Source organism: Scomber japonicus, chromosome 21 (assembly GCF_027409825.1).
Source record: "Scomber japonicus isolate fScoJap1 chromosome 21, fScoJap1.pri, whole genome shotgun sequence".
Lineage (NCBI taxonomy): Eukaryota > Metazoa > Chordata > Actinopteri > Scombriformes > Scombridae > Scomber > Scomber japonicus.
The window spans coordinates 27,787,408-27,801,309 of NC_070598.1; the positions used below are offsets into that span (position 1 = coordinate 27,787,408).

Genomic DNA, 13,902 nt, shown 5'->3' on the forward strand with positions numbered 1-13,902 from the left:
AATCGTTATTATACAACATAAATGTGTGTTGCACCATGAACAGCTCTTAATAAAGGTATTCATGATGTTTATCAGAAAAAAACAGACCTGAGTAAAGCCCTCAGCAGCAAGTTCCTGGTGCAGCTTGTTCAATGCCATCTTTCCTGCCATGATTCCAGTCTGCAGGTTGACCTGGTCGCATGTTCGGACAAAATGGTTCCAACAGCAGTACAGATGATCCTCCTTCAACAAAGAGATCTGAACAACACACTGAAGGTTAATCACTGTGCAACAGCTAACACAGATGTGGAAGAAGAACAGGACTGAAGTATTGTTGTGTCTGGTGGAGGGTCAGTCCATCCATGTGTTCTGATACACTGAAGTGACATGTGTTGTGGATGTTCAAGTTCTCCTAATGGTGAACACTACTGCAAGTGATTACCTCTAACCTTCCCTTTACTGCCACCAACAGGTACACAGTTAAATGTAACTAAGTACATTTACTCTAAGGCACTATTTCCAAGGACTTGGTTTTTCTAAATGAATACAACTTGAGCATACTGAGTTTGGAATGTTTTTCAACTCCAAAGTACAAGTAACTTATTCACAATGAGTGTTAATAACATGTTGATATCTAAGTTAGGTACACTTAATATCTCTTATTAAAGACAATGTTTAGATTTACGGTGTACTTAAGTGAATACATGTCACATGCAATAAACAGCATGAACTCAACCAGTGAGTCTAGAACAGAAGAAGGTAACGTTGGGTGCTATGGGACCAAATCCATTAGAGAATATGAGAAATTGCAGCAAATCAGGAAATACTGTCAATGTCAAACATCTGGTGATTTCTCAGTGGGGCTATAAACTTTAAGTTACAGGCTACAGCGGTTCCTCCATTACTGCTCAATCCTGCAGTGCTGTTAGCAGCTAGAAGCCTCAGGAAGAACCCTAGAGCTGGTAGTAGCAGTCCTGGTTGGAATATTCTGTCATTTAAGACACAGCAAATGAACTATAATTCAGCCCAGTCTGAAACAATCTCTGATGAAGCCCGTGTTCCCTGATGCTGCAAAGTGGCATTGATAGCAGTGTGCTCACCCTTTAACACCTCAGTTGAAGTGGTAGATACTGTACAATGATTTTGCACTTTGTTTGTTTACTTAACACCATCTAATCTTCAGTCAAACCAGTATATCGTCAGCAGAAAGATAGAGGACTACACTGTGGTACTTTATGTGTATTTATTCTTACCTCATTAGGAAGCAGCTCATCAAATCCTCTGGTGCTGCCTGTAGCACAGCAGGCCATAGAAACCAGAGCAGACCTGGGCAGGAAGTCATACACTGAACACTTCTGAAACAAAATAAAGAGAATGAGTTCCTGGAAGGGTTGTAATAGTTGATCACAAGGTTCAAGACACTGGGAATTGCATACTCAAATTACAGACATAATCATACCTGGATAGGACTGTGATTGTTCAGGGTGACATCCATGAACATGGTGTGAGTGAGAGCTGGGAGAAGAGGCCGAAGGCTGGGCTGGAAGAAGGCACCTACAGGCTCCTTACCAAACCAAGACAGCCATCCCCCCTCCTCCTGACTGCCTGTAGCATGCCCAACATCTGACAGAGGAGAGGAGCTGCTGCACATTACATCAGCCAAGTCAATAATGATAACAACATTTACATGAAAACATGCAAGTTAGAATCATCAAGTATGGCTGCAACATCCCAACTCATTAAAATGCTGTTAAATCTTTTTTAATTCCAGTTTGATGTGGTTTCTCATGGGTGATCATACATACAGGATATATATTCTTCTGTCCTTGTCCTACATTTTACAGTCATTTTTTTCCAGCTGTAGTTACAGTGCATGCCACATAATTGCAGTGTCCCTGGTTCGACTCCAGCAACATTTGCTGCATGTCATTCCCCTCTCTCTCCCGGTTTCGTGACGGCCTCTATGCCATGTACTTACAAATAAAAAAGGCAAAAAATGCCCAAAAATGTATAATTGCAACACATTAGCTTCGAGTCACACACTTCAAGCCCCTATTTCTGAACAATTGTCTTTATTATTTTATTTTATTATCATTTATAGGCATTATTATTTTTTATTTATCATTCTATGCTTCATCATGTATCCTTAAGACATTAAGCTGTTAATAAATATCTTCTTTCATCCAAAGAAGCTGTGGTGGGTTTAGATGTTTATTCCTGTTGATTAAGTTCCTAAATTTGATGTTTTTCTGTCTAGTTGTTATAAATTCTGTTTAAATAAAGAAAAGAAAAGATATCAAGTAAGAGACTTTGAAGCACTGTAATCTTTTGTGACTGTGATTTGTGAAAGTTATTATTTAGACAACATTATTATTTACATAGTGTACATAAAAGTCATTAACAATCAGAGGGGCTATATATACATCATGTAAAAATGCAGTGTTCCAAATAAAGATACACCAATACCAATACTGATGTTGGATATATTAATGGATTAATCTTATACTGTTATTTTAATCATTAACAATTCAGTAAATGTATTTATTGTTACATTTTGTTTTACAAAGTTAAGAAAGCAGTGTTTAAGTCAAGCCTGATGTTGCCTTACACATCGAAAGAATGCTCCTAGTCTCTCCTACACAGTGAGGCATACAGTGCATTCATTATAAACTGGAATCAGATCAGTACTCATAGCATAGATAGCAGTATCAGAACTGAAAAAGTCGAATCTGTGCATCCATAGTTCCAAACTATATACACAATGCTGGTTTGATACCTCTGATTAGCGAAGTAATGTCCTGCCTAGTCATATAGTCATTCTGATGAGTAGCTCAGTCACTACATATAGATCTGACAAAGAACGACCGTAATTAAGCATGTACTGCAGAGCCGGGCCAGACCAAACCACACCACAACAAACACAACCAACACAATCACCTTAACCATGCAAAGGTGGACATGTGACCAGAAACAGAGGAAGAAAATAGAGAAAGATTGCAAAAGAAAAAGAGATAACACAAGGGAGGACAGGATGATGATGAAGATGTGTAGATGAATAGGACAGATGAAGAAGGAGATGATGTATTAGACATGCAGCGTGATGATGTAACATGGATCAGGTTGATGAGATTAGGGATTTAATTGGACATAAAAGGACAATAATGAACCTAAAATTATATAGTTGAAATAGATTTGTATTAAAAAATATTTTAAATGAAAAGGTGTGACAATAGGAAACATGCATGTTCATGTTTGATGCATTTAAAAAGCAAAAGGAAGCAGAAAATTAAACAAGGAGAGTAAAAAGAAGCCATTTAGAGTCATTCCCAGTCGTAACTGATGAATGCAGTTCTTCACATACCAGTGCACTTTACAGTATTTTATCTACATTGTGCATTTTCTAGTCAAGCATTAGAACGGCGGGTCAGTGTCAGTACCTCGCACCAAACTGGTGATTCCCAGCCGGTTTACAAATACATTGTTGGTAAGCTGACTGCCAGTAAAGAGCTCAGCTACCACGTAGAGGTCAGGCCTGATGGCTCTGGCTGCTGCCAGCATCGCCTACATGGAACACATAAAGTTCACAAAAGTTAACCTGGAGTCAGTATACCAGAGCTAAGCATGTCAGTAAATTAAAACACAAACCCGTAATACAAGCCCATGATTACATAAGGCTTAAAGTCTGTGTAAAGTAAGAATAAATATGTGTTCTGAGTTTGTCATACCACAGAAAAGTGTGTTGTTAACCACCCTGCCAAATTTGAATGATTAAAAAAATCACCAAGTATATGAAATTAGGCTTCAAAGTTGTGCTACTGTGGTCGGCCATGAAGGATCACTTTCAGTGGCAAGTTATATAAAATTTTGCTCCTTCTTTCCTTCATTTTAGAGGTTCTACATGAAGTGCATCAAGTTTTTGACCTCTACAGTTTCACAAAAAAGTATTAAGTGTGTTATGAAGTAGTGCAAGGTGATTCAGCAGATAAGCATTAAAATGTAAGCAGTATGTACTACCATTAACAATGGTACAATCATTAACTAAAAAAAGGGATACTAGTTCACTTAATTTAGCATTTTAAGTCCAATATTGTATTACTACAATAGCTATCAAATGGACATAGAGGTGAGACTTTATTTTAATATCTGCTAGGTTACATACAGAAATGTTCATTAGTTTTAAGTCATTATAGTATTATAGAGTATTTGTGTGTCGGTATGTCCTGTTCAGAGGCTTTTAGACTGTTGAGATGAGTGGATGACACACACACACACACACACACACACACACAAACACACACACACACACACACACACACACACACACACACACACTCACACATCTCAGGATCTCCACACCAACACTCATCAGGATCACACACACATCAAAGCACTATCATCAGCTGGAGTAAATCATCTTCTTAAACTAGGCAGGCACTGATATTTTTCATTAATCTTGTGCTGCTATTGAATATACCTATCACCACAGCCAAAGCATATGACTTCTATGTTCACACTGTATGGTATGTATGTGTATAATGTGACAGGATTGACAGTCATTTTAGCTTCAAGGATAAAAGACACATATCATTTAATAAAACAAGACATGCTCCATGTAGAACCTTTAAAGAATACGATCACAATTTACCAGTCTGAAAACAACAGTCAGGTGTCCATATGGACATTGAAACATAGTCTATCTATCTATCTATCTATCTATCTATCTATCTATCTATCTATCTATCTATCTATCTATCTATCCATCCATCTATCTATCCATCTATCTATCCATCTATCTATCTATCTATCTATCTATCTATCTATCTATCATCCATCTATCTATCCATCTATCTATCCATCTATCTATCTATCTATCTATCTATCTATCTATCTATCTATCTATCTATCTATCTATCTATCTATCTATCTATCTATCCATCCATCTATCTATCCATCTATCTATCTATCTAGCCATCTATCCATCTATCTATCCATCTATCCATCTATCTATCTATCCATCTATCCATCTATCTATCTATCCTGTTCATAGTGACTATTAAATATGAGAAGGAGACATACAAATATGATAAAGATATATAAAATACTTTCCATCAGAAAGTAACAGGTCCCAATCAGATCTGGCCATGTCACAGCAAGTTCTGTCTTCCTATTGAGCTATACAGTAACCCCAAAATTTAGATAAACATAGTGAAAGATGAAAAGTTAATCAGAACTAACTGAAAGCAGGCCATCTATTGCTGGAAGAGACTAGTAGTAGTAGTGAAGAAGGAGCAAGAAGCAGAGTACAGCAGAAGACATCACCGTGAGTAGAAGGATAGGACAATATGCCATACAGTTGTATCTATGCAGTCTAAAAGCTAAAAGGTTAATCTCGCGCAACCACACGGTATTTCAGTGATCGCGTGAGATTTCGACGATGTTTACAGCTTTAGCAGTAGCTGCAGAGTAAAAGTCATCAGGTAAGTGTTTATTTTAATTAACTCCTGGTGTACTTACAAACTTTCCAATGCATGGATTTATGAGTAAAGACCCTATTTGTACTACTGTAGAAGTTTGATAACAATCCAGGCATTATTAGTGGGGTCATTTACCAGATACACTGGTGGTCCCGTTAGCGCCTGTACTAAGCCATTCGGCTGATGGCTCTAACTCCACTCATTTGCGACCAGGGGAAATAAACGGCTGAGGTGGTGATTAGATAGACGTCATGGTGCATATGACACTAGGTTGAAATTACGCCGAACCATCGCTTTAAGGAGGGGGAAACAAAAAAGGGATTGATCTCAAATATGTATAAAGCACTACAACATGAAGGTAGTGATAATAACATGGATGTCAAAGAAAAATGGGAATTGCAAACAAATATTATAATATCAGACGAAAACTGGGAGGAGTCCTTTAAAGCAGGGCATAAACTAACAAACAGCCTATTGTGGAGGGAGTTTGACTGGAAGGTGAAGATGCCATATTTTAGCACTCCATCATTTACCTCAAAATATAGTAAATCATTCTTTTAGGCATTAACTTGACTTTAGATCCAGCACTGTTCAATTTGGGCATTTCTCCTCAGAATATGACAGATAGAGGCATGATCTCCTTATTGAGGATACTGCTTTAAATAGCTAAAGACAATAACTGCCTCCTGGCTGAAGCCAGAGCCACTGAGAATAATGCAATGGAGAGACAGGGTAAAAAATGTCTCCATCATGGAAGAAATCACAGCAAGATTACAGCTGAAAACAAACAGGTTTAGTGACAGATGGGCACCCGTGATGCAAGCAATGTCAGAATCATAATCTCTTTTTTCTTTTCTTATTTTTAGTTGTCTTAATTTTAATTTCAGTGTTTCTATTTGTATTTCTATGTGTCTTTTTGTCTGCTTCTTGTAATACCAGCTTCACATGTGGCCAAAAGACTGTAGTGTCAGTTTATGGTTGATATTGGCTGTTGTTGACCTGTAGATGCTAGGAAATGACCCTAACTAATGGAAAGGACTAACCTATATTAACAGTCTTAACAGATTTGATGGGACTATAATTTTAATCAAGTATACTTGATAATACATCTCCGACTTGTTACTGGTTTATGTACTGTTGTATAAATATGTGGTCAACTGAAGCTTCATATTAGCTTAAGATCAACTTTTAAATACATTTTTGCACAGAAGGAGGACTGTGGATTTAGTCCTCCATCACTTCCATTAACTTACATTCATGAATTGAATCTGTTTCAATGTCCATTTGAGCTCCTGACTGTTGTTTTATGACAAAAGTGTACAGGTATATGTGGAGAGGATCATGTGAAGTGAAGATGGATGAGTGCTTAGAGAATACCTCAGTCACATGCATAGGGGTGGAGTGGCAGTTGACCAGGCGTACACCACAGAAGAGCTTGGCTGTAATCTCTGTGTATGTATTCATCCGATCCCACAGGTAAGGACAGTCCTCTGGTTTCTCTCCATAACGGAGCTTGATAGTGTTGCTCTCACAGGTGAGTTCTCTCCTCAGGTAGACTTCTGAGCCTGCAGATATACATGAGAGAAAAAAAACATCAAATTTAAAAAAGATCATTCATGTCAACATCTCTCTTATCTCTGTCTCTTTTCATTTTTTCCTCTTTTCATTTTTTTATAGGTAAATGAGTGTCAAGCCCTACTCTGAGGGAGTATAAGAGAAAGAATATAGAAATGATAGTAGTGATTCTGCCAAGCTAACATTTGTGTCCTCAGAAAATAGCAAATACAGCAATTGACACTGTAGAAACACTGACCACTGCTACTAATGATTATTATTTTAATAACAATAGCAATAGTGATGAATCAGTGACTGTTGCCTCTGATAATTCTACTAACCTGGTTCAGCAAAGTTTCTAAGTGTGTCATTTCCTGTTACAAAGCCATCATGGGCCAGGAAGTGACATGCTTTGTCTTTCTGCTCCGTTAGTTGCATTTCCTTCTCAAGGCTCATCTCTTCAAATGGAAAGGTGAAATACCTGGAGAAGGCACAGTCACAGTCACTGACTCTGAGATAATAACTTCTAACTTTAAAATACACTCCTATATTTCTTGCTTTTCTATAGATTTTCTTTCCATGAAATTCTCCTCAGATCATGCTTATTTGTATAGACAATACCAGGTCAACACAATGTTTCTATTACAAGCCCCAGTTTGTAATCCATACTTAGATATTTGTAATAGAGATTGTAATGAGATGATTAAAACAGGAGGGTCCCAATTTCACAAATTTCCAAATCCTACACAAATTGGTTTTAGACAGACAGACAGACAGACAGACAGACAGACAGGACAGGCTACCTGGGACAGAGGGGGTATTCCCTTGTGACTAGGCCCAGCTTAGGTCCCCGTTCAGCAAGACGTTCTTCAACTACAGTTCCCACAATGCAGTTAACCGCCTGAGGAGAGAAAACAGTGCTGGAGTTTCAATAAAAAGTCTGACAGGAAAGAAGCTGAAAGTTCAATGGTAAATACTATTATGCAACACACACACACAGCCATCACTTCAGACGGCATTACATTGACTTGCTTTAAACTAATTGTTTACCCTAAATATGATAATTTAAAGTCCGTGTAAAGTAAGAATAAATATGTGTTCTGAGTTTGACATACCACAGAAAAGTGTGTTGTTAACCACCCTGCCAAATTTGAATGAGTAAAAAAATCAACAAATATATGAAATTAGGCTTCAAAGTTGTAAAATTCAGCCTCTTTCTCTGCTCCCAAACGCTGTGGGAGTGCCCACCGAGTTCACTGAAACCCCGCCCCCTACCAAGTGTCACCTGTCAATCAAAGTCACCACCTCTACCAGAAACATGGACGCTACGTCTGAGAGCTTTCTGCTGCTAGCTCAGCTGCTAGCTCGGTGGCTAACTCAGCTAACTGGCTAACTGTAGACTGTAGTAGTAGTAGTGTGTGCTGAATGTATTTATACCTCTACAGCAGCAGGGACGGGTTTATGTTAATCACTGCCGTGTTTTCAGACCCGCCCACTAAATCCTGAACACAGAAATGTTGAAACACAGTTTGTGAAGCCTAGCTCAGAAATACATTTATGACCTATTTAATGTGTTTAGAAGAAAATGTCTGAATTCACTTTACACTGTCTTTAACTTTTCTCGGTCCAATTAAATGTTTTCAAAGATGCTAAATGACACAAACACTGTGCTACTGTGGTCGGCCATGAAGGATCACTTTCAGTGGCAAGTTATATAAAAGAAAATGTCTGAATTCACTTTACACGGTCTTTAAGGAGACTTGCTTCTTTCCACATAATGGGGGCGAATCCCCACAACATGACTGTGTAAACAGATTTACAGATATCTGGTACACACACCTTCTCTGCATGGCTGTTCATCTCCTTGTACAGTTCTGAGTTGAGCTCTTCCAGTCTTCTCCTGAAACAGTCACAACACTCCTGGATGTCTGATGTGCTCTCACTGTGATCAGAGAGGGAGACATTAACACTTGATGCAGGTCATAGCTTATCATCATATTGTTGCATAGCTGAGGACCAATCAGAGTTTTATTTTATCGGTTTTCATGGCAACTTCACATATCTTTAACTCAATAGATAAGGATATATTTTTCCATTTTAACATAATGACTTTTTGAGAATATATCATGGTTTTCCCAGGATTCCATGGGTTTCTGGCTAGAAATAAAGTTTGATTTTGAACACAGAACGGCAAATAATTGGTGTTCACATTTTTTTTTAAAATTGCACTTTGTCATACATTATACTATAACCTAAAAACACTAATACCAGGCAGTGTTACAATATGTACAGTATCACTATTTTGTGTGACGTATATATTATTTATTTATTTATTTATATATTTATGTCACAAACCAAGATTCATTACAACAACAAAAATGCCACTGTGCTATGGTGCTATCTCAGTATATGTCAGAAATGAATCAGATATGCTTCAATAGTTTTTTTCCCAAGTAATTCCAAGTAAACAGAATGAAACCAGTGTCATTCTTGTAAATCAATACACAATGACACACACTATACAAACATGTGTACTATACTATACTATACTATACTATACTATACATGAATATAAGATAGCTACAGACATAGAAAGACAGTCAACTCTGTCCTCTGTATTTGACCACAGTTTCTTACTGACTTACTGTAATACCTGAGGAAGAAACGTGAATGCAAAAAAAAGATCCACAGTGAATTCAGTTATTTAGAAATGAGTGTCATCAACTGTAAAAACATGAGCTAGTAAAAAGCCATTTCAGTGGTTTTAGGCAGAATGTTGTTGATGTGCTCCACCTGCTGAACACTACCATGATCTGTGATTTGGAGATGGAGGCCTGCAGGGTTGATTCACTTACTGAACATTTATTTTGAACCCTTTACAGTTAAAATAAACCATTGATTTTTTTTAACTCATAAGGTTGAACTGTCCAAATTGTTTTGGCTCCAGATTGTATGCTCCACTTTGCTGAAACATATCCAAAAAAAATGTTTCACACACAGATGAAGTTTTAGTACACAGTCAAATATAACTGGAAGAAAAGGCTGCAGTTGAGTACAGGTTGCAGTGCAGTGGTAATATGCAGGTGTGTAATACAGTCAAATTATTGAGAGGACCCATTAGTTTCAGTACATACAACAGTATTTAACATGACACACACAAACCTCCACTGATATTTTCCCAGCAAATAGGAGCAGACAATCCTGATTGTGTAACCTGTTTAGAAATGTGTGAAATGATGAGATCCTCTGGAGGTCACATAATACTCTTCATCCTATGAGGATTAAAGACCAGTCCTGTATATGGAGCACATAGAGAAGAGTCACCTGTGAGGTGTGAAGGTCTCCAGGGCAGAGGTCATGTCCACTGTGTTTCCATAGCGTTGGTGCTGAGGGTCCTGAACTATCTTCAGCTGCTGATTACAGTCTGGACTAGACCTGGAACTGACACCCACACTGCCTGGATAGACAGAGGGTCACACACACAATAAGACCATCAGTATGCAATAGAACTGTAATGTGTTTCTGGTATTTAGTTGGGTAGCAACAATGACCTGCACTACAGTATGTTCACCTCATTCTCCTTCCCCATTCTGTTTCTGTATGTATTTTGGTAAACTATATTACACCTTTTGTCTTGGTGGAGGGATAATAATCGATACTAGCCTATTAGATAGGGGTGTGACGACGATATATTTTCGCGAAGCTTATAATTCAGGGGCGCACCAAAAAAAAAAAAGATTGGTTTTCTTTCGCTCATTCGCACGTCATGTCTTCTTTTTTATAATGTCACGTGTGGATCATTAACCTTGTTGCAGCTTCTACCTGTTGAGAAGATCTCAGAAGTATGAGATGAGGAGAGGACCAGGTTAACCTCAGGTCTCTACACTGAGACTGAAGTAGGAGGAGCGGAGGAATCTAGCGCAGCTGTGGAAGCCTAATGATGCCAAATAGAGTTAAAATCTCGTCTCGTCTCGATCTCGTGAACCCAATATCGTGAGCTGAGTGTATCGTCACACCCCTACTATAATATACTATTAGAATTTACTAAATGCTGTGTGTGTGTGTGTGTGTGTGTGTGTGTGTGTGTGTGTGTGTGCGTAGATTGTGTAGGTTTAAAATAAAAATTAGACCGAATATTCTAACATGTGGTTATTGAAGTAATTCAAACATATGGGAGGCCGTTTAGGGTGAAAACATTGAAATATGTGCACACACACATTGAAAACGTGCACACACACATTGAAAACGTGCACACACACACTGAAAACATGCACACACATAGAAAACGTGCACACACGCACATTGACAATGTGCACACACGCGTTGAAAACGTGCACACACACATTGAAAACGTGCACACACACACTGAAAACGTGCACACACACATTGACATGATGTGCACACACGCACTGAAAATTTCCACACTCTACCACCTTCTCACACAGCGGGATATAGGCTACTGTGTGTGTGTGTGTGTATCTGAGTGTGCGTGTAAAATCTCAGTGCGCCCGGAAGTTGTTTCAATGTAACAGGAAGGCACCGACATCTTTTCAAAATAAAATCAGGGCAAATGATTAATAAGATTTATGAGCAGGTGATGTGCCTCGTGTGTGTGTGTGTGTGTGTGTATGTGTGTGTGTGTGTGTGTGTGTGTGTGTGTGTGTGTGTGTGTGTAAAATGTCAGTCTTGGACAGCTACTTCTGGTTTAGCCACGGTGTCTAAATAGACATAAATCATTGCATATTGTAGATTATAAAGCGAAGTATAGAAGGTTTCATGTGACGTGTGCAATAAATATCTCTCTCCACAGGTTTTGGGATGTTGAACTAAATTATTAAATAAATTATTAATTGTGCATATGGTTGCCTAGATACACAATCATACAATCTGTCATTACAAGGCACATCACCTGCTCATAAATCTTATTAATCATTCACCCTTCCTGATTTTATTTTGAAAAGATGGCGGTGCCTTCCTGTTACATTGAAACAACTTCCGGGCGCACTGAGATTTTACACGCACACTCAGATACACACACACACACACACAGTAGCCTATATCCCGCTGTGTGAGAAGGTGGTAGAGTGTGCACGTTTTCAACGTGTGTGTGCACATCATGTCAATGTGTGTGTGCACGTTTTCAACGTGTGTGTGCACATTGTCAATGTGCGTGTGTGCACGTTTTCTATGTGTGTGCACGTTTTCAGTGTGTGTGTGCACGTTTTCAATGTGTGTGTGCACGTTTTCAATGTGTGTGTGCACATATTTCAATGTTTTCACCCTAAACGGCCTCCCATACAAACATATATATCATTGTAACATAAATACAACATACACATTTTTTTCTCAAGTTAATTATCAACACTGATTGTAAGCCTCACCAGCCTGCAACAGCAGTCTGAGCTGCTCCACAGCTTCATCTATGTTGACCTGCACAAACTCCCACAACCTGAGCCTGGAGAAGACCTGCTTCCTCAGAATGTCCCCCAAGGCCTGAGACATGACACACACACACACACACACACACACACACACACACACACGCACACACACACACACACACACACACAGTAAAGTAAATATGTGATTTTATCATGACTATATCATCACTATAATCACTATCAAATACATCATCATTAATTGTGGTACCTGTGAAGTGATGCCCTAATGTATGTAAGCACGATAATATACATGGAAAACATGATGAGAAATATGCTTACGTTTAAAAAGATTAAAGTATAATTATATATATCATATATACTGTACATCAAACTAATAAATATTTGGGTTCATGTAGCTATATAGAGAATGCAAGCTGACACACATCTTATCATGCTTATCATGTTTTTATGGATAATGTGTTAATAAAAAGAGCAAATGCATCCCATTGAAGTTGTTTTTCAGGTCACCTGACCAGTGGATTTAGATATCAGGTTCTTCACCTGATACATGATAAAGTCTCATCACCATCCGCTGGGCAGGAAGTGTATTTGCCCGAGCTCGTAATCTAAGCACAGTGTCATATGGTGGAATGATGAAAGCTATGACTCACCACACAGTCTGTGTGCAGTCAGATGAGCTAAAAGACATTTAAGCTGCAGAGTCGCATGCCATTTTCTCATGGGTTCAACACTACAAGCAAACACTTTCAGATTACACTAAACACTGTGCAGATTTACTATTCAATAAGTTATGTCAACAAAAACAAGAATATGCAGACTCACATGTATATGCTGCTCGTGTTGGATGAGTGCTGGTAATCCTTGTTCAGCATATTTCCCCTCAGCCATGTCACAGCTCAGGTGCCACAGAGCTCTGTCTAGGAGCCACGCTGGTTTCAGATGAGGAGAGTTGATCAGGTTGTAACCACACTCAGGATGGAGACGAATCCACTCACTGTCAGCCGCTGTGAGGGGACATTACCAGTGTTTTGTATGTTGAATCATTCTTTAGTCTGTTAATTCATCTGTTGTGAGGTTATATCAGAAATGTAATATAAATGTAGTGGTACTGTTTACAGGATTATGGTTTGTTAAAAAGAGTCAGCCCTACTTTGTGTGTGATTTTTTCAGAAGTTGTTCTGCCATTGATGTTGTGTGTAGATCACTAAAGGCCTGCACCACAACGTAAGAGCAGTGACTGTTCTGTTCCATTCAATGCTCAGTAAGGCAAGGCAATTTATTTATATAGCGCATTTCATACACAATGGCAACTCAATGTGCTTTACATAAAACAGAAAAACATGTAATTTGAGAAACATTAAAACATACAATTAACCCCAAAAATAAAAACAAAGTAAATCATTAAAAGGACATAGAGAGCAAATGAAAGATTAAAATGTAAAGTGCTTTAAAAGAGCTCAATCATAAGCACAGGAGAAGAGAAATGTTTTTAA

The 13,902-nt window shown here is 38.3% G+C and overlaps 1 protein-coding gene across 1 annotated transcript in view; it reads right to left on the reverse strand.

Annotated features, from left to right (window-relative positions):
* The window catches only part of LOC128382386 (glycogen debranching enzyme-like), a 53,188-nt gene that overhangs the window by 27,952 nt on the left and 11,334 nt on the right, over positions 1 to 13,902 (reverse strand). Inside the window, exons 5-15 of the mRNA XM_053342377.1 lie at positions 13,232 to 13,413; positions 12,389 to 12,500; positions 10,332 to 10,464; positions 8,847 to 8,949; positions 7,811 to 7,908; positions 7,349 to 7,488; positions 6,831 to 7,018; positions 3,417 to 3,540; positions 1,439 to 1,602; positions 1,233 to 1,334; positions 88 to 237 (exon numbers count right to left, since the gene is read on the reverse strand). Coding sequence (XP_053198352.1) covers positions 88 to 237; positions 1,233 to 1,334; positions 1,439 to 1,602; positions 3,417 to 3,540; positions 6,831 to 7,018; positions 7,349 to 7,488; positions 7,811 to 7,908; positions 8,847 to 8,949; positions 10,332 to 10,464; positions 12,389 to 12,500; positions 13,232 to 13,413 — 1,496 coding nt within the window. The remainder of the gene's footprint in view (positions 1 to 87; positions 238 to 1,232; positions 1,335 to 1,438; positions 1,603 to 3,416; positions 3,541 to 6,830; positions 7,019 to 7,348; positions 7,489 to 7,810; positions 7,909 to 8,846; positions 8,950 to 10,331; positions 10,465 to 12,388; positions 12,501 to 13,231; positions 13,414 to 13,902) is intronic.